The sequence below is a fragment of the Rana temporaria genome, chromosome 2, assembly GCF_905171775.1.
Source record: "Rana temporaria chromosome 2, aRanTem1.1, whole genome shotgun sequence".
Classification (NCBI taxonomy): Eukaryota; Metazoa; Chordata; class Amphibia; order Anura; family Ranidae; genus Rana; species Rana temporaria.
The window spans coordinates 130922192-130943806 of NC_053490.1; the positions used below are offsets into that span (position 1 = coordinate 130922192).

Genomic DNA, 21615 nt, shown 5'->3' on the forward strand with positions numbered 1-21615 from the left:
GCAGCATCGTCTGGGCTTTTGTATTCTGTAAATTTCTGTTATGCGGCAAACCTCCCCCCAGAAATTCTTCAAACTAGGACAGGACCAGAAGATGTGTAGTAATGAACCCTCTTCCCCCTTGCAGCGCCAACAGCGGTCCGAGGTGGTAGGGAAGCACTTGTGTAGCCTAGAAAGGAGTGAGGCACCATCTAGATAGTATTTTATAATTTGGCTCCTGTATTTTGGTGCACAGGGATGATTTAATGGCACAGCTGATGATGCGTTGTTTGTGTCACTGAGAATTTGCGGTTAAGGTTGGTCTCCTACCTATCGAGGAAGGGTAGGTGAGGTTGTGTGGGGGGCGTATTAAGCAGGGAGTACATTTTGGAAAGTGTCTGAGATAGCGGCTCAGTCCCTGAACAATACTCTTCAAAGGTCGTGAGTTGGTGAGAAATGTTCTGGGGATCAGGGATAGAATGTTTGAAGTGGTGCAATTTCCAGAAGAATAGCTGGTAGTTGCCCGTCGCAACGGTCAGTTCAGGGATAGATGGGCAGCGCCCCGCAGTCGTAAACTTGGAGGCATGATCGTGTCCTGAGTTTCTCAGGGTTGTATATGCAGTAGGTTGAAGGCCCGGTGTAAATTTTGGGTGTCCTAGTATCGTGTATAGCGGTGAGTTGTCCAATGTGAGGGATGTTTGCATGGCAACTTGGGTGCTATGTCGTAATGTGGTCCCTAACAGCGGATGGGATTTCAGTCCTGGAGGGAGTTGTAGCACCAGAGCACAATGTTAGTTTTGTTTGCTCTATTTGCACCCAGAGTTAAGTTGTCACATTGCGCCTCCAGTCAAATATTCGGCCTAAATGGGGTGGCCTTGGTAGTATTGGCTGATGTCTGGCAGTGCCAGACCCCCGTTTTGTTTGGGGAGCCCAAAAAAAGCGGGTGAAGAGGGCTTGCACTCGCCTAAAAAACGAGTGTGGTATTTGTAAAGGTAGGGTTTGAAAAAGATATAGGAATTTAGGGAGAATACACATTTTTATGAGGTTGCATCTGCTGAACCAGGAGTGCAGTCCTTTGTTCCAATTATCTAGTAGAGTGCGAGCCTTAGCCAACATGGGTGGGAAGTTTAGGTCACATGTGCATAAGATGTCGATTGGGATGTATGTGCCTAAATATTTTAGAGCTGTGTTCGTCCATTTAAAGTGAATGCTAGATTGCATAGTCCCCATAGTGTGTTGGGGGCTGGGAGGGGGGGGGGATAACTCCCATAGCCTCGGACTTTGTCTCCTACTGACTGTCCCTGTATGTCTGGGTTCAGTCTTATTTTGCATAAGAATGGCTCCAGAGAGAGGGCAAAAAGAAGTGGTGACATGGGGCACCCCTGCCTCGTTCCATTTCCAATAGGAAATGAGGTAGAGAGCAGACCATTCGCCTTCACCTGTGCTGTAGGGTTGGAATATATTTCGTATTTCCAGCCGAGCATCTTCTCCCCCAGACGGATGTGACGGAGCACTGAAAACATAAAGTTCCAGTTCACTCGGTCAAATGCCTTTTCGGCACCAGTACTAAGAATACACAGGGGGCACCCTTAATTGTCACTACATGGAGAAGGTTTAGTACCTTAATGGTGTTATCTCTAGCCTCTCTGGTGGGGATGAAGCCCATCTGATCAAGGTGTACAAGTGTGTGGAGATGTGCCAGTCGGGTAGCTAAGATTTTAGAGAACAGTTTTAAATCCATGGAATAAAGAAGTATCTTAAGCGCTGGCCAATAGTGAAAATAATGAAGAAAAAGTAAAAATGCAATCTAACAAACTGCTGCTCAAATCTATATGTGCTAACGACAAAATTATGGATTAAATAAGTGAGGGGTGACGAGCGCAATCTAATGCACTAAACGGTGAACAACGGTGAACACTGATTAAATACAAACAATGCTTAAAAAAAAAGTGAAAAAAATATTCTCAAATAAGAGAAATGTGAATGAACTCCAAACATGAATTATAGATTGACACCAAAGTGTCAAAACCAATCAATTTTTTTTTTATCAAAGATTCAATGCAATATCATGTGCCAAATGCTCTTCCTACGTGGTGGGCTCACAGAGCGCTTGCTTCCCTCTTATGGGAAAATCGCCTGAAATAACGTCCTGGCAGCTGTATTGTAAATTCTGGTCTTTAGAAACATGCAAACTCCAGAAGTTTGTCTAGCGTGTGTGAAAGAAATTTTGTCCTGATGCTCATTGGGGGCGTACAGAGTCACCAATGAAATTTGAACATCGCCTACTAGTCCCTTAAGAAACACAAAGCGTCCCTTGGGATCCCTAACCACTGCTTGGCATTGCCATAGAAGTTTACTGGAGAGCAGTATGAATACCTCTCTAGACTTGGCTGCGAGGTTTGTGGAGTGATATGTCAAGGGGAAAAATCTGTTTTTGAGAATTGGGAGTTTGTCATTTTTAAAATCAGTTTCCTGTATGAAGGCAACATCAGTGTGAGAACATTTTAGATCATTTAAAGCATGTGTCTCTTCTATGGTATATTCAGACCTTTTGCATTGACCGATACTATTTTTATTAAGTCCATCGCCCTGGCTTGAAAGGGAGCAGGGGGAAAAAGGGGGGGGGGTGGCTGAAACAAGGGGAAAGGGTTGACGGACACAATGGAAGAGGTTAGGTGGGGAGGGGGGGGGGACAGTAAAGAAGGACCTAAAGGAATGTATATGGACGGGTTAGGTCGAGCAAGAGGGTAAGGGGATCTCTCAAAGGGGAGGGAAAAATAGGAGTACAAGGCGGATCAGGAAAGGAAGACCTGAAAATAAATTTACAAGTAATAACTGGAATTATCGCAACACCACCAGAAGTCCGGGGGTGTGCGTTAGCCTACTTTGGGGAGGGGTTAAACAGTGACCAAAAAGAGAGGTCCTGGAGCCCTCCCACCCACCCCAATAGGATTTTGAGTGCAATTAGAAGCAAGGTGCAAATTGAAAACATGCAGAACATGAACTAACACTGGTAAGACTAAGCAAACAGTAAAATTAGAACCAAAATCACAGAAATAAAGGTAGTAACATATATCAAATAATCCCACAGCCACAGGGAGGGTTGCATCTCCGGCGCTTAGTGGCACCTGAGGACTGCTCCGTCACTGGTATGTGCTATCTATGCCCCCTAGATGGGTGTTCGTGCTCTTGAGGCAATGTATGGCATATCGTAACTAAATGATCGAGGGTTACCATTCCTTGGTGGGGGTGTATCTGGAGGGTCTAACATTGGTGATTATCTGTGCCTTACATGAGACAAGTGTCTCCTCTCGCTATGCATTTTATCTGAGCTCAGGATGCCTCCCTCCACCCTGGTCACAGTTACCTGGGATTGACCGAGCAGCAGGTGTGACTTATCTCCCAGGTGTCCGCCTCCCCCAGGAGACCAGCCACCCGGGTGAGAACGCGGAGCACCGTGATGGTTCGAGGGAGAAAGCCTCCAGCCAAGGTGAATGCATGACCACAGTATCCGATAACCACCTCCCTCCCCCGTAATCCCTCATATGCATCTCCTCCCACCACATCCCCACACAAGTGGTGACCAAGAGGCACTAAGACACCTCCCTGTACCCATCACCCCCCCCGCCACGGCCCCCCACCCTGCAGGTAGTTAAACCAGAAGACTTCCTCAATCACCGTAGAGTGCCTGCTGTACCCCAGGTCAATGAGCTTATGTCTGTGCAGTAGGTAATTAGAATTCTTTTGCAATTGAGCCAGCAGCATAGTGGGATTGATCCAGGCATAAAGATTAGGCTCCGCAGCACCACACCGGAGTGGAGGGCCTAATAGGGGTGAGAATATGCTCATTCATATAATGTTCCAGGGGTAGAGGACGTTGCGACAGTAGCCGGCCGTTAGCTGGTAAGGTGTCCCGTACCCTGGTTACAGTGTGAACGAGTCCGCTCCGTCATGAAAGGATGAGAAAAAATGAGGGGGCGCAGAGAATCAAATTAAAGTGCAGGGTCTTAAATAGACCTTGTGGGCTTCGTGCAGTGGGAAAATAAAACAAGGCAACATCTGTGAAAAGGTTGTATGTAGCAGATGATTACTCATGCTTCCCGAATTTCCTCTGGGGATGTGGCTCATGAGCATCGCCAGCTCTGTTGCGGCCTGGTTTGGAGACCTCTACTTGGTGTTGCGGGGCCCGTCTGTCCCAGCCAGTCCAGGATCATGAACGGCTCCGCTCTTAAGAAGGTAAAAAGCCGCCAGGGACTCCGGTGAACGAAGCGTGAAGGATCGCTGATCTTTGCGGAAGGTAACCAACAGGGGGAAGCCCCAGTGGTAAGTAGCATTCTGTCTCCTGGCCATATATATATATTTTTTTTTTATGCTGTTTTTTTCTTTTCTATCCTGAGTTTTTTATGATGAAGTGACTTGCTGTGAGAATTTTAAAAGTGGATTAGTGCCTGCTGTGAAGTTTTTAAAGTGTTTTTTTAGTAAATTCTTTCGATATACTACACTATGAGGATCTATTTTTTCTCCCTCCATTTCCACTGAGTCTACGTGTTCAGAATTTATTATCCCGCATCTTCCAAGCTGAAAACTGAAATCTGACTACCATTCTTCTTGTGTCATACGGCCTGGAAAGACAGCTGAAGCCTTTTCTCTTCCTTCTTGCAAGATAGAAGCACTCCTCCCCAAAATAGTTGATTATACACCTGGGGCCGGCAGGCTAATGCACAAGCTCATCTGACCTCCTTAAAACCGGGGTCCAACGATTGGGTAAGAGTCAGTATTTATATTTCTTCAGCTGAATATAAAGATTCAAGTTTCTTCAAGATTTTGGGTTAAAGTCTGCAGCGATTAATGAACTATTGTTTGGAAGTATCTGGTGGTCAGGATTTTCTTTGATATATTTTTTTGTGGACTTTGATCACTCAATTACCCCCTTTTTTTTTTTTTTTATTCATTTTGGGTTTATTTATATCTTTTTTGTTCACCCGGTACAGGGTGTATCAACACATCATTTTTTTTATCACTTTATGGTTTTGAAATAACATTATTTCACTCCCTTGTGATTGCACATTTAAATGTTTAGAGTTGCGCGCTTATTTCTTTTTTGTATGCAAGAACAGACATTGCTCTAAGTCCCTTTTATCTGCACATATAGCTATAGTTCCCAAGCCAGACAAAGATCCCTTAGACACCGCAAATTTCCGACCCATTTCCCTTCTGAATATAGATATAAAGCTTCTAGCAAAAATCCTGGCCAACAGATTAAAACCCCTCCTCTCGAAAATAATAGGTCCCGAACAGGTGGGCTTCATGCCAGGCAGAGAGGCTAGGGACAATATAACAAAATCCCTGAATCTAATACATCATGCCAAACATTCAAAACTAGAAGGCCTTCTCCTGTCCACCAATGCGGAGAAGGCCTTTGACAGGGTCTCTGGGGACTACATATTTGCAACTTGCTCCCATATTGGCCTACAAGGTAGCATGTTGAACTGGATAGAGGCCCTGTATGTTAACCCCACGGCCCAAGTCAAAATTAACTCTACCCTTTCATCTCCCATATCTATCTCCAACGGTACACGCCAAGGCTGCCCACTATCCCCTCTGCTTTTTATATTGTCCCTGGAACCTCTTATCAGATCGGTTAACCTATCCCCTGATGTCGGGGGTTTCGGGGTATTGGGCAGAGAATACAAGATAGTCGCATATGCGGATGATCTTCTGTTCTTTATCACCCAGCCACACATCTCTATCCCCAATCTCACGAAGATCTTTAAAACATTCGGCTTCATTTCCAACTTTAAAGTTAATCACTCCAAATCCGAAGCATTAAATCTCACTCTCCCATCCAGCACATATAAGTCCCTTAAAAATAACCACAACTTCAAATGGGAACAGGCTTCTCTAAAATATTTAGGAATAAAACTCACAGCGGACATCGATTCCCTATATAAAACAAACTTCATACCAATGCTAGACACTATTACTAAGGATTTGAAGACATGGACTCCCAAGCTTTTTTCCTGGTTTGGCAGGACGGCTATCCTAAAGATGGTGACCCTCCCCAGACTTTTATACTTTTTCAATGCACTTCCAATACAGATCCCCAATTCATTTTTCTCTAAACTCCAATCTGCCATGCGAAAGTTCCTATGGGCAACCAAAAAACCTAGGATATCCTTAGAAACACTGTTTCTCCCTAAGAGCTGTGGGGGTATCGGGCTTCCAAATTATAAAAAATATGATCAGGCATCACATGTCACAAGAATTATTGATTGGCATTGCCACGGTACTAATAAAGATTGGGTGTACCTTGAACTCAATGACCCCAAACAACAAATCTTATTCTACCCCTGGACCCAACACTCTAAATCCCCAAACATATTTCTAACCCTCTAGTAATCAACACCCTCAGGATCTGGCACTATGTTGCTAGCCACCATAATCTTGCCTCTGTCCCGGGTCCCCTAACCCCGATAGATGGGAACCCCGACTTTCTACCGGGAATAGATCAAAGATCCCTTCCAACCCCCGGTCCGGCTCTAAAACTCCTTGCTACCCATTGCATGGAAGGTAACAGGATCAAGCCCCTGGTGACCCTTCAGACCGAGCTGGGGGACTCATTTCCAGGATTCTGGTTCTATTTCCAGCTGAGGAACTTCCTTACCAACAGCAAACATAAAACTATGTACTTTCAGGAACTGACAGACTTGGAAAGTATATGTTTAAAGAGAACAGCAGTAACAAAGACAACATTTGTCTACACATGGTTAAACTCCCCGAATACTAGTAATAAGAACTAACATAGATCCAGATGGGAAAAAGACCTAGGACTTACAATTAGTGCCCCCCAATGGGAGAAAGCATGTATCTTTGCTCATAAGTGTTCTTTAAGTACGAAGTATCAAACATCATATAAATTGCTTACACAATGGTATATCACTCCACAGAAAGCTAGGACATGGTCTTCTTCAGTCTCTGACGCTTGTTGGCGCTGTAATGCAGAAATTGGCACGTTCATACATATTTGGTGGGAGTGTCCCCTGATTCACACTTTCTGGGAGGAAATCTCAAAGTGGATTAAGCATATCACAGAGACAAAAATTGTTTTAAATGCTGCAGCATGTTTGCTCCATATCAACTCCCTCTCACTTTCTAAATACAAGAAAACTCTAACCAGACACTGGCTTAATGCAGCAAAAATGCTAATTCCACTGCATTGGAAGACCAACAGGGTACCAAGCGTAAGGGACTTGCTAGAAAGGATACAGTTCATCCACAAAATGGAGGAACTAATTGCCATGAAAAATGAACATAGTGCATGCTTTATTGAGGTATGGCAACCCTGGGTACATTTCATTTATTCTAGGGAATACGAATCTCTGACTGTGTGATGCCTTTCTTCTTGATGTTTGTACTGATATATAGCCTGCTCCCAGGCCCATTTACCAGAAATGGTCTTTTTATCACTGACTCCCTGATCTCAGGGTAAACGACTTTGAAACGAGGTGAATTTAAAGCGGGGGTTCACCCGTACATAACACTTTTTTCCCCTTAGATGAATGCTCGTTCTGTCTAGGGGAATCTGCTAGTTGTTTTAAAATATGAGCTGTACTTACCGTTTACGAGATGCATCTTCTCCGCCGCTTCCGGGTATGGGCTGAGGGACTGGGCGTTCCTATTTTGATTGACAGTCTTCCGACGGTCGCATCCATCGCGTCACGATTTCCCAAAAGAAGCCGAACGTCGGCGCGCAGTATAGAGCCGCACAGACGTTCGGCTTCTTTCGGCTACTAGTGACGCGATGGATGCGACCGTCGGAAGCCTCTCGGAAGACTGTCAATCAGGAAGGAACACCCGCTCCCGAAGACCCATACCCGGAAGTGACGGAGAAGATGCATCTCGAAAACGGTAAGTACAGCTCATATTTTAAAACAACTAGCCGATTCCCCTAGACAAAACGAGCATCCATCTAGCATCCATCTAAGGGGAAAAATTGTTTTATGGGTGAACTCCCGCTTTAAGATATAAACTTTGTCTGTAGGGCTCTCCCCCTCACAACTGAGGTTCCAAAGGATGATTATGCTTTTATATCCCCCCTCACCCTTTTTTACCCTCCCCTCCTTCCCGTCTCCTCTCTTCCCCCCTTCTTTTTCTTTACTTTCCTTTCTCATCTTATCTTATGTCCTTTATTAGGATCTTCAAAGTATCAATGTTTATATAACAAATGTTCGATATATATTTAATGTCATTGCTGATTCTGTGACTATATTTCTATATTCAAATTTTCTATATGTTTATTGTGCATTTAACTCAGATCTTGTTATCCATGTGTTTTAATTTTCTACCAATAAAACCTGGATTGTGAAAAAAAACTCTGGATTTCACCCGGTGAAGATGCAGCTCGTGTCGGTTTAGCGGGTTTTTTTTTTCCACTTTGCTGGTTGCGTCTTAGATGAGAGCATTGTATGTCGAATGGAGGTAGGTAAATTGGGGTAGATAGGAGACGGCCGGGAGTTCAGCTCAGACACGCCTCTTCTTTGCCATGTCCAGACCATGCCACCGACCCTTCATTTCTTTGTTGGCAAACTTTCAAAATCTGCAGGGTGTCAAAAATAAAATATGTCATTCCTGTGCTGCCTGTGCCTTTTGAAACTCCTTGGCTCCTCTGTAGTTCAGAAGGCAAGCTCTATGAATTCTGTGTCCCAGCAGACTTCAAGGAAGTAAATTAGTAGGGATCTTCACAAAGTACATTTACAAACTTAAGGATTGTTCAGGTCAATTGTAGTAGGCTAGCGATAATTGAAAACTTGAAATTCAATACGGAAATAAATATAATGATTTTAAACCATCCAGCCAGGTGTCTCTTTGGGCTGCAGGCAGTGCCCAGTGTTTTCTTGGGCCTTTTGCCCACCCCTCAGTTGGGCTGGGTTTGGACTTCCTGTGTCCCTCAATGGGCAAGAAAGAAAATAGATTTTTGTACTCATAAAATCCTTTCTTTGTGTACATTAAGGTACACAGGCCCCACCTTTTGCGTTTATGAACATCCTCTCAGCACTGCTTGCTGTGAAACTGAAGTATGTTGGTATTAAGAGTGGTTATCCTGTGCTGGTCTAAATGAGTCTTAATGGCTCAAAAAAAAATTTTTGTTATTGTGAGTACATAAATTCTATAATTGTTCTGGTAGCACAACTATAAGACCAAGCCTGACTAACTGCCGTCTCTTTGTCTAATGCCGGAGAGTCCAGTAAGGTCACACTTGTACAGAGGAATGGCAGTTGGCACTAAACTAAGTTGCAAAACCAGAGTCGTTGTACTTCTTTTGAAAGAGGTGAAACTAACATTAGGGGAGCGATCACAGGAGCTTTTTAACCACTTGAGGACCAAACCTTTTTTAGATGTGGTGTTTACAAAAACATATCTTTTGCTAGAAAATTACTTGGAATTACAAACATTATACATTTTTTTTCTAACACCCTAGAGAATGAAATGCCGGTCATTGCAATACTTTTTGTCACACTGTATTTGCGCAGCGGTCTTACAAGCGCACTTTTTTTGGTAACAAATAAGACAGTAAAGGTAGCCCAATTTTTTTTATATTGTGAAAGATAATGTTATGCTGAGTAAATTGATACCCAACATGTCACGCTTCGAAATTGCGCCCGATCGTGGAATGGGGACAAACGTTTACCCTTAAAAATCTACATAGGCGACAATTAAGTTCTATAGGTTGCATGTTTTGAGTTACAGAGGAGGTCTAGGGCTAGAATTATTGCTCTCGCTCTAATGATCGCGGCGATACTTTACGTGTTGTTTGAACACCGTTTTCATATGCAGGCGCTGATCAAGTATGCGTTCACTTCTGCGCGTGAGCTCGTCGGGATGGGGCACTTTATAAAAAAAATCATATTTATTTTACTTTATTTTTACACAATGTAAACATCCCTTGTAATAGAAAAAAGCATAACAGGTCCTCTTAAATATGAGATCTGGGGTCAAAAAGACCTCAGCTCTCATATTTAGACTTAAATGCAATAAAAAAAAAAAAAAAAAAATGTTGTCATTTGAATTTTTTTTTTAAAAATGTGCCTTTTAAGAGCTGTGGGCAGGAGTAAATTGTTTAAGTCGCTTCCGCCCTGCTATGGTATGGAGACATGTGGGGGCCATCTTCCCCTCGCTCATCTCCATACCCAGCCACGGACAGGAGCCAATCGCCTCCGCCGCTACCGACGGTTCCGTTAAGTGGTGGAGGGAGGGGGGCCGCAGAGACCACCATTATCAGAAACTGGACCACCGCCTGAAGACCAGGCTATTTGTGTTACTGCAGCTAGCTGCTGCCATAACAGAGATATCCTGCTTCAAAGTGCCGATGTATATAGTCGTGCGGTGGTCCAGAAGTGGTTAAGAAAGGTAATATACACCCTATGGTATTAGCTCTTAGGCAGGACATATAAGGGTCATTTTATACCATATTGCACTTAAAAACTCACTGCAACACATTAAAATGCATGTGTGCTGTTGTGCATTCAAAATGCATTTTTTATGTGCATTACATTGCGTTGGCATGCATTTTCATGTCATCTGTTGTAAAGTGACAGATCCCTGGAAGGGTATAAATACTAGCAACAATTGATTTCTGTATCTTTCCTTTCAGTGGTGGTGTTTTTGCATGTATTCATGTGTGTTGCATTAAAATTGCGTCAGGTTGCAATTTAAATAAACGCACTGCAGCAAACATGCACATAACATTGTGGAGTGAATGAGGCACATGGAAAACAATTATTTTCCACGTAACCTACGTGAAGAAAACTTCCAGGTGAAAAAGCTCTTAATTTTGAAAGCATAATGTATTCTAATGGCGATCAAATACATGCATGTGCTCACGTCTTTGTGGTTTCCCATTGTTACAGCTCTATAATAAAGATCCTCCTTATTTTTTTTATTTTTTTTTTGCAATCCATTTAAAATCATATAAACATATTGCAGCCAGAAAAGCCACAGCAGCCAAATAAACATACATGTGAGTTTATGGTTAATTTTGCATTGTGGGTGATAATTGCTGGTAATCTGAAAAAGTTTGTTATGATGAAATTGCTAGCTGTGACGTTTTATGTTTACAAAGTGATACTGACAGGACTTTAAACAGTGGGCAGAGATATGGCCATCCTTTTCACACTGAACATTAAAATTCCAGAACATTTTGGAGGATAAGCTCTGTTTAGGGTGAGTTTTACTGATTTTCTAATCTTTTGTGTGTTTGTTTTATTTTTATTTTTTTTCTGTTTGTGTTTTCTTATTATGAAGTATCAGTTGGCTATTAAAGTATGTGTCCAAACAGCTTAAATCTCCTATTCAAATACCCCAATTATATTTTTATTTGATCGTAAAGCAGTGTTGAACTCGAAAACAAAAATGTAATGTGTTGCAGCTTACCAATCAATAAATATGGTGTAAATACTGTTCAAAGCAGCGTCTGGTCACAGTCGCAGTGGACTGTATGCTGCACCTGTGCTTTCACACAAAAGCCCACTGTTGCCAGACTGCCCCATGTGAATAAGCCGTTAACCACTTCAGCCCCGGACCATTTTGCTGGTCAAAGACCGGGCCACTTTTTGCGATTCGCCACTGCGTCGTTTTAACTGACAATTGCGCGGTCATGCGACATGCCTCCCAAACAAAACTGACGTCCTTTTTTCCCCATAAATAGAGCTTTATTTTGGTATTTGATCCCCTCTGCGTTTTTGTTTTTTTGAGCTATAAACAAAAATAAAGTGAAAATTTTGAAAAGAAAAATACAATATTTTTTACTTTTTGCTATAATAAATATCCCCCAAAAATATATAAAAATAAAATAAAAAATTCCTCAGTTTAGGCCGATATGAATTCTTCTACATATTTTTGGTAAAAAATTGCAATAAGCGTTTATTGATCGGTTTGTGCAAAAGTTATAGCGTCTACAAAATAGGGGATAGTTTTATGGCATTTTTATTTTTTTATAATTGCTTCTTTATTATATCAAATACCAATAACAAACACAACAACAGAAAAGAATAAAACGGAGAAAAAAAGAATCTATATACCACGCAAAGAGTCCGTAGGTCCACATAGGTTTTTACATTAAATATACAAATCCATTCTTGAACTTAGTATCCACTACCCACCCCCCTCTCTCCGAGAGTGCCCTAGATTCTTCGAATCATTCTTTCCTCTCAAGGGTAGAACAAGAGAGAGAAAGAAAAATAAGAAAAAAAATTAAAAATGTTTTCCCCCCTTTGTAAACAGGAGCTCTTGCTAATTCCCTTTTTCGTGACACTTAAAGGGTCACTAAAGGAAAAACTTTTTTTAGCTGAAATGACTGTTTACAGGGCATAGAGACATAATAGTTAACTGATTCCTTTTAAAAATGATTAAAAATTGATAAAAAAACAATCATATAATGTGCCTGCAGTGTAGTTTCGTTTTTGCTGTTGTTTTCTGGTTCTCTGATGTACAGAGAGCCACTAGAGGGCAGTCAGCCAATAGAGAGCAGTGATACTTTGTCTAAAACTCCTCAGCACCAATCCAGTTTCGTTTTACACACAATAATCACATTAGTGACCACCGTGAGAAATCTCCCAGCACTGTGGTTATCAGGAAACAGGCAACCAGCAAGTGTCCAGAACAGAGAGAGATTTACAGCAACATGAAAGCAAAAACGAACAATGAGGACATGAAACCAGGACTGCAGTAAGGTAAAGGAAGCTATTTAGCTAAAAAAAAAAATTCCTTTAGTGACTCTTTAATAACTCTTTAAATCACCCCACCCCATCTTATTGCCCCATACTAAAAAATAATATTGAGAAAAAAAAATTGCATTTTTATAATTTTTTTTTTACTAGTAATGGCGGCAATCATCGATTTTTTATCATGACTGCAACATTATGGTGGACATATCAGACATTTTTTACACATTTTTGGGACCATTGTCACTTTTACAGCGATCAGTGCTATAAAAATGCCCACAATGCCAGGATCTTAAAGGGGATGTATATATACGTCCTTCTGCCTGTCCGTGCCATGCTGTCGACGTATACAGTCATGCACTGGTGAAACTAATTATTAGGCAACTATTCATATCCAGCTAATGAGTCTGTGCTAAAATCAGGAAATTCTCTCTAATTACTTTAAAGGAAATTATAGATATATATTTTTTTTTTTACGTTTTCGTTCATTTTCTGTATCTTAGATATGTTTCTTTTGTAACAGGTTTTACAACTAATTTGTTGCTGTCTTTGCTATCTCCTACCAATGCAGATTTGTTGTATTCGCACAATTTTACCTGAGATATGGAACAAGCATTTGGTTTTGTATTCTTTCTGATGTTAAGTCCATATGTATACAGCAAGCCACTTAACACACATGCCTTGCAAAACGTATTCATAACATCTAAATCACTGGATGGACATGGTCACGATCTTCCTCTTAACAATTTTTCATGGGCAAAAGGGAATCAGTCTTGTGCCAGCCTCCGAAAAGAATGTATGAATTACCTTGACTTGCTTCACCCATCTTCATCACAGTTCATCAAACCATCACTGATACTGGGCTTGATGAAGGTTGGCTGCTTGCTAGAAAGTGACCAATTCTATATTGATTTACTCAAGGATAAAGACACAAGAGAGATATATGAATTGCTTGATGAACAGATGAAGACCTATATTCACCATCGCAATACTCAAAAACCTGTTCTAGAATTTGAAATACTAAAATTCAACCTGGACTCTCTTCTACCGACAGCACTTCATCCACCTCACCAGAAGTGTTCTGGTTTCCATCAGAAACAAAATATCTTCCTGAATGGATTAAACTTGGGAGTGCATAAAACCGTGCAGGAGGCAAAAATGCACTGTGACTATCTAGGATTATCTTGTGCTGGTATTTCTTTAAATGCTGAAAGATATTATACTGTGTCACGAAATGGTGGATATATTATGCCTCAGAAGGGAACAAGAGTGTGGCTGCATCACTGCAATGCTGCCTATAGGCGAAAGCGTTCATCTGCTCCTGAGTGCATTAGTGAGAAGGAATTGCGTGTTCATAAAGTGATGAAATGGATTCCAGTGGTCAATGGTTGGTACAATGCTGGTAGTGCCATTTATTATGCCACACAGGGCTGTTCTGAAGTAGCAGAAGATCGTGCAGTTGAAGCTTCTCTAGATCTAGGCTATGATGCTGTGGTAGCTGCCACTGGTGGTGCTACTAGTGTTGTCAGTGTTGGTGTAGGTGTCGCTGTAAAGCCTGCAATAAAATCTGGTGTGAAAAAAGCCATAAGCTATTTTAAAAGCGAGTCACAATAATGACATATTAAGAAAAAAAAAATATATATATATATATTTTTTTTTATATATTTTTTTTTATATATATTTTTATATATATATATTTTTATATATATATATTTTTATATATATATATTTTTATTAGTGCTGTCAAGCGATTAAAATTTTTAATCGCGATTAATCGCATTAATGTCATAGTTAACTCGCGATTAATCGCGCCAAAATTTTTTTTTTGTTTTCTTATTTATTTTTTATTTTTTTATAATATTAAATTGTGTTTTTTTAATTTTTTTACATTTTGATCACTTTTATTGCTGTCACAAGGAATGTAAACATCCCTTGTGACAGCAATAGGTGGTGACAGGTACTCTTTATGGAGGGATCGGGGGTCTAAAAGACCTCCGAGCCCTCCTTTGCACTTCAAAGTATTCAGATCGCCGAAAACGGCGATTCTGAATACTGTGTACTTTTTTAAATCCGGCGCCATTGGCAGCCGAGAAACCCGGAAGTGACGTCATGACGTCGCTTCCGTGGTTTCAATGCGGAGACTGAATCAAAGCCGCTTACGGCTTAGTGTCAGTCTCCGCCTGGACACAGAAGGCGCCGGATGGAGGATCGGGTCTCCCGGTGGGACAGGAGGCCCGGTCAGAGCGGCGAAAGGCGGCGGGAGGGGGGGGATGTCCCCTCCCGCTCCTCCGGCATAACAACCGAGCCGCATCGGTTGTTATGTTTGGATAGCCGATCGCCCGCTCTAAACAACGGTACCGGGATGATGCCTGCGGCTGCAGGCATCATCCCGGTATAACCCCCGAACGCCGCCTCGTTAATCGCGCGACAAAAAAATTGACGGCGTTAGCGTGGGTTTGCGTTAACGCCGTTAATAGCGCGTTTAACTGACAGCACTAATTTTTATATATATTATATATATATATATATATATATATATTTTTATATATATTATATATTATATTATATATATATATATATATATATATTTTTTTTTATATATATATATATATATTATATATTTTTTTATATATATTGTGTATATATATATATATATTTTTATATATATTGTATATATATTTTTATATATATATTTTTATATTTATATATATATATATATATAAATATAAAATATAAGAACTTGGTCAGAATCCATACAATAGACACCCTAAAAGATGCATTAAAGATGGTGCATAAGACCATATAAACAGGAAAAAATATTACAGCGCACACATGCAAAAATGACATTTACCTCCTGCAAGGCTATTTAAAACACCTGAACATTTTCAAAAAATACTGTGAGATGAGCGCTTAATACCTACAAGTGGTGGATGCATGCACAGCCAGCATGGCATCTGGTGGATTTTAAGATGGTGTCATTCATCACAGCACATTGGTAGACCTTATTTGATGATGTATTTGTAGTAAACTTAATTGAACTACATCCTTTATCTTGCATATAAACAATGCTGCATTGGCAACCAATGAAAACCAGAGTTTAGATTCAAATGCTCGTTACAGTTTAGTCAATTTAGCCTCTGTCCTTCAGAATGTATTGCCTTCATCTTGCTGTCAAACTGTTCTTTCAAATGCATTTGGTGAGGATACCATTTTAATTAAAATTAGCATTACATTATCTAATGTTTAATTTATATTTCTTTGTTGACTTCATTGCCTACTGCATTCCAATAGACCTAGACTAAAATAAAGCAAAGTATAGATTCTTAATACAACGCAAGACACATCTGCATTTATTATAGTGGCTATTTCAGTTTCCTATAGTAGCTATGTTGAATAACTTTTTCAGTTGTATACTGCAGTTTATAAAGATTTTAACTGAAAAATCCTGATAATTCTGCTCTCGTGTATTTGTCAATTATTATAAGAGTTTTTAATATATTGTACATTTTTTTGCAGGTTCTTTTAGTAAACTTAGTGATCGCAGGGATTTCCTTTTTAGTAATGTGAACTACTGTGGATTACTCCTCTGCTCTTTGTACTGCATAAATGACTAATCCTAATAATCCATTACAATTTTTTATAGTAAAACATATGATCTTTTATATAGAAAATAGAGAAATTATGTAAAGTGCGGTACCACCTATTAACCAACTTTGATTTTACTATAGTTATAAGAACGAAAGATAAATCCTGATTGGCTGGCATGTTCTATAGTTTCGTATTGCCCTATAAGTACGGTAGTTGCAAATAATTACACCAGTAAGGCTACTGTGTTTATTTCAAAAACTTTTCTCTTTTTTTTTTTTTTTTTTACAAACAGGAAACTTTTAATATCTCACCTGGAGAGTTCCTGGTGCCCTGCCCTAGATAAAACTGCAATTACGTAACGTGCAGTGTTCTCAGCTGACAACACATCTTTACATACCATTAGGATTATGTCATTCAGCTGTAACTCAAATCCGTGAGAATTGCAGCATGAAGCTCCTTGGTTTTGCCCAAAGTACTATTGCCTCTAGTTCAATCCTGAGTCTACCCACAAGGTGTATATACACATGCAAAGATGGCAGATGCTTGCAGGTAGGCAGCCTGCGTAATATATGTCCTGTGTGTACAAATATCAAAATCCAATTGTGGGTGCTTACCACAGCAGCCCATAATGTAACAAGTAATCCCCTCTTTTCAATTGGACTCAACCAAGGGTTAATAGGAGGGAGGCTTCTAGGTCGGAACTAATAGTACAGCCAATAACAGTTTATCTCACACCTGACTGCTGGCGGGACACATTCGATTCCATGCATAAAAATAGCAGCGTACGTCTGATGCTTGAATCACCTTTGAGAACGTCATACGACGAAACGCGTCAGGTGACCCAAACGCAAGCACGCACGCACGCCCTCTCAGCTGACTCTAGCGCTGTCTATCCGAGCTGCGATCTGCCTGGACGGAGAGCCACGGACGCCCAACGCTGATTGCACGGCGGTACCGTGAGGCACAGGCACCGCTATACAGCTCGTGAGCACAGACGGCTAGTAGGGCTACCTGCGCATTTGTGACAGAACTTTCCTTTTTATTTTATATTTTTTATTTATTATACCTTAAACGGTTCTTTGGCAAATCGTTTTTTGGAAATTTGTCTTAAACACTCAGTACCATTCCCTGTTAATATATATATATTTTCCCTTTTGTATCAGGGACTAGCAGTGGGATTGTCTCACATTTTTTAACATATATATATTTTTTAATAAAGACGATCGGTCTTTTTTCCTATAAACACAGTGTCACACTATGTGGATTCCTTTTTTCCTTTTATATTGAGTGTTACCTACTGGACACCTGGGAGCTGATTGGATTTTCCTCCCCCCCGGAGAGGTGAGAAAGATATTCTCTGTCGATTTGGATACAAGCCAGCACAGCAACACCAACCGAGGTACCACCACCCATTGCCTTTTGCCCCTTGGGGTGCCAACATTTGGTGAGTGGGGACCCAGAAGGGGGAGCACAAAAGTCACGATAAAATCCATCAGGAAAGAAACATCACTTGAAGTCACCATATTGTTTTTTTCCCTTTGATGCACTTCCTACCAGTTTAACACAGGGTTACATTGTTTCCATAGTGAACCTTTGATTGGTTTTCCTTCGGAGACTCTGGCATACCTGAGAGAACATGCACTAAATATTTGGTTACCCCCTGTGAGGGTATCTAGTATATATTTTTTGACATCACTTGTTTTGGTCTGGACGCTCCAATTAATTTCATTTTTTTGATTCTTGTTACATTCATGTTTTGTTTGACCCCAATTGAGGTCTCCATTTATTGTTATTTTCACTCCCTCTAAGCTACATAAGGGACGGTATCCATACACCTTTACAATTATACCACTATTGTTTTGCACACACTTTTGGATCACAACCTATCTAGGTTTTCTGTCGTTTGAAATCATTTCTGTGCCTTTTATAGAATAACACGTATTTGCCTAGGGCTGACCTGCATAGTGGCCCGCACACTATTAGCCTGCACAGTGTCCTGGAGCACACATCAATACTTTTTATTTTTATATATATCTCTTTAGCACTTTTTTCTTCTGAAAATACAAGTCTATAGGGCAATAGGCTCTGAACCACTACTTGCCTGCACAGTGTCCTGGAAGACACACCACTAGCCTATAGTACTTACCTTTTTTCTCTTACACACGTCCATTACTGGAGAAAAGTCTTGGATTTTTTAGAATTGGGGATTTGTTCCCAATCTGTTTTTGCACACAGCATCACTTAGTGGGTATGAGCTACATCTGCACAGTAGCACTTTACACAATTACCCTCTGATATAATCATTTAAACAGGAAAGGTGTATATAGGATATCATTGGAACAGAAATTTAACCCAACAGCTGTCTTCTCATTTTAATTGGATATATATATATTGTTTCACCGGAAGAACCAATACACCATTGGGTCACCAGTGTTTATTACAAGCAATAATAGAGGGCAGCACCTGCACACTTGGACGTAACAGTGTGTAGGTTTAGGAGACCCATCTCCATTGGTCCCTCCTAACAATTGAAGCTCCCCTACAAATATTACACACTATATAGGGCATTTTGTGGAACTCACTACTAAGCCAAAGCAGCGCCACCATCCCTTCACTTTTTCTTGTCATAATGTAACAAGATATGAATTGTGCAGCACTATATAATGCCCAGTTGTATGTATGTATGCATTCAGGGATGGCAGATTCTTGCATGTATGTAGTGTATGTATGTATGTAGTCTGGATGAAATCTGTCCTGTGTATACAAAGATCACTCACAGATACAGGTATGCTAGGTATCAAAGTCTGCAACTGGGTTGCATACCACAGGAAACAATATAATGTGGCAAGATATGCACTGTGACAGCGATGTCCCTTAGTGTGGACCGGTATAAAGCCTCAATACTGTGTCTTTGATCCAGCCTGTTTTAAATTGCTTTCAAACTCCAGATGTACCAAATGAAGTACAGCTGGTATGATTAAAGTGTATAGAGACCTCAGCAGGGCCAGCCAGTACTCACAGGTACTGACAGATTCTTCCAATATTCATTGCCACTGGTCCCACCACAGATATAAAGTTGCACTGTCACCAGAGCTGCTATCCCACAAGACTGGGTTGTATATCCATTAGTAGTACTTGGCAGCAGAGCGACTGTATCCCCTAAGCAGATATGGAGCTTAGTCTAGGGTGCATCAGGACACCCATGTGAGATGAGGGGGCGTAGCCCTACGTTGACCCATTTCAGCCTGACTTGGGGTGTCTCTTTTGATTTGATCTTCTACTTAAACCACAGAATGTGCAGACGCAAGTATGTGGGTACTTAGCCCCGTAAAATTTTTATTTTGGTATTAGACAAGCACTCAGTAGTCTGTGACCTGAAAAAAATCGAAAAAGAACAAAGAGGGGAGGGACTTTAGAGGCACCAATGTGGACATACAATTATATCAAATATAGAAAAGTTTATTGATGCATACAATTTTAAAAGAATTTGAAGCTAAAAGACATGCACACAAAGATACATTTTACGTGCAAACAGAATTTGCAATCCAAAGGGACCCCTACGTGTTTCAACTCGCTGAGTCTTCAGTTGGTTCTTCAATTGGGGGTGCAGTGAATGGACACTGCAAAATGCCAATTAATGACATACAGTGCAAAATTATTATTTTATATACAAACAACATATGTTAATTATGCAAATATATCTTACAAAATATAGCTTTGCAGACTGTATGCAGACACCAAAAACAAAACAAAAAACAAAGGGTTCTAGGAGGTCCAGGAGGCAATTCAACAGGAAGTATCCTATTGTATAATAAACATTTAAATTAATATCATATTCAGAAACAAGACAAAAGAGGCACACCCACATTGAGGGGCATAGAGCATATGGTCAACATGAAAAAAGTTCCTAGCATATACAGTATCTCACGAAAGTAAATACACCTCTCACATTTTTGTAAATATTTTATTATATCTTTTCATGTGACAACACTGAAGAAATTACACTTTTCTACAATGTAAAGTAGTGAGTTTACAGTTTGTATAACAGTGTAAATTTGCTGTCCCCTCAAAATAACTCCACACACAGCCAATAATGTCTAAACTGGCAAAAAAAAAAGCGAGTACACATCTACGTGAAAATTTCCAAATTGGGCCCAATTAGCCATTTTCCCTCCCCCAATGAGTGGTAAGGTGCCGGGATCATTGACTCGGTGATCACAGGGCGTGCGGGGAGCATGCAAAGGGTAGGATGTCTATTGACGGGCTCACGGTGTTCGCACCACACATGTGAGGTATCGCCGCAAATGTTAGAGTGAGAGCAAAACTTCTAGCTCTAGACCTTCTCTGTAACTCTAAACAGGTAACCTGTAAATGTGTTTAAAATGTTGACTATGGAGATTTTTAAGCACCGTATTTTGTCCCCATTCCACAAACGGGCGCAATTTTAAAGCATGACACGTTGGGTATCTTTTTACTGTGCACAAAAAAAATTGGTGTATATATTTTTTTTTTTTTTTTTTTAATGTAACTACTTCCGGATGACCTGGCTGTACAAAACAATGCATCTGTACATTGTACGCGCTTTGTGGTCTCGGGCGTGCATGCATGGGCCGCCAGTGGCTGCGATCATTTGGGGGAATAAAAGAACGGCTTGTAAACAAGGCAGACTGCTGTTCTGTCACAGTGGAAGAGTGAGATCTGTGATTCCTACTAATCGGGAACACCGATCTCTCTTTATCTAGTGTCAGCATCCCCCACAGTTAGAAAGCACACACAGGGGACACATTTAACCCTTTGCTCGCCCCTGATGTTAACCTCTTCCCTGCTGGTGTCATTTATACTGTGACAGTGCATTTTTTTTTTAGCACTGATCACTGTATTGGTGTCACTGGTCCCCAAATAGTTTCACTTGGTGTCCAATTTGTCCGCCGCATTCTCACAGTCCTGCTAACATTTGCTGATCGCTGCCATTACTAGTAAAAAATAAAAAGTCCATAAATCTATCTCATAATTTGTAGACGCAATAACTTTTTCGCAAAAAAAAATCGATATATATGCTAATTTAGGATTTTTTTTTTTTTCACCAAAAATATGTAGTAGAATACATATTGGCCTAAATTGAGAACAAATTTGAATTTTTACATATTTTTATTGGATATGTTTTATTTTTTTCTAAATTGTCGGTATTTTCTTGTTTTATAGTGCAAAAAATAAAAGCTGCAGAGGTGATCAAATAGCACCAAACTAAAGCATATCTATATCGGTATCTATTTACTCTGTAACATCACCTTTCACATTATACAAAAAATTGGATTAACTTTTGTGTTTTGTT

At 40.4% G+C, this 21615-nt stretch overlaps 1 protein-coding gene across 2 annotated transcripts; it reads left to right on the forward strand.

Moving 5' to 3' along the window:
• Window positions 1-11093: 11093 nt before the first annotated feature.
• On the forward strand, window positions 11094-14325 carry APOF (apolipoprotein F). Of its 2 annotated transcripts, none has more exons than XM_040339628.1 (2): window positions 11094-11196; window positions 13267-14325. In XM_040339628.1, the coding sequence occupies exon 2, from the start codon at window positions 13299-13301 to the stop codon at window positions 14307-14309; it is 1011 nt and encodes a 336-aa protein (XP_040195562.1). In that variant the 5' UTR covers window positions 11094-11196; window positions 13267-13298; the 3' UTR covers window positions 14310-14325. The 2 variants fall into 2 exon arrangements, with proteins under 2 accessions (XP_040195562.1, XP_040195563.1); XM_040339629.1 differs by having other exon boundaries at window positions 11133-11196; window positions 13219-14325.
• The last annotated feature ends 7290 nt before the right edge of the window (window positions 14326-21615 follow it).

Coding starts and splice junctions, on each gene's coding strand:
- APOF (XM_040339628.1), top strand. CDS start 13,299: ATGGAACAAGCATTTGGTTTTGTATTCTTTCTGATGTTAAGTCCATAT.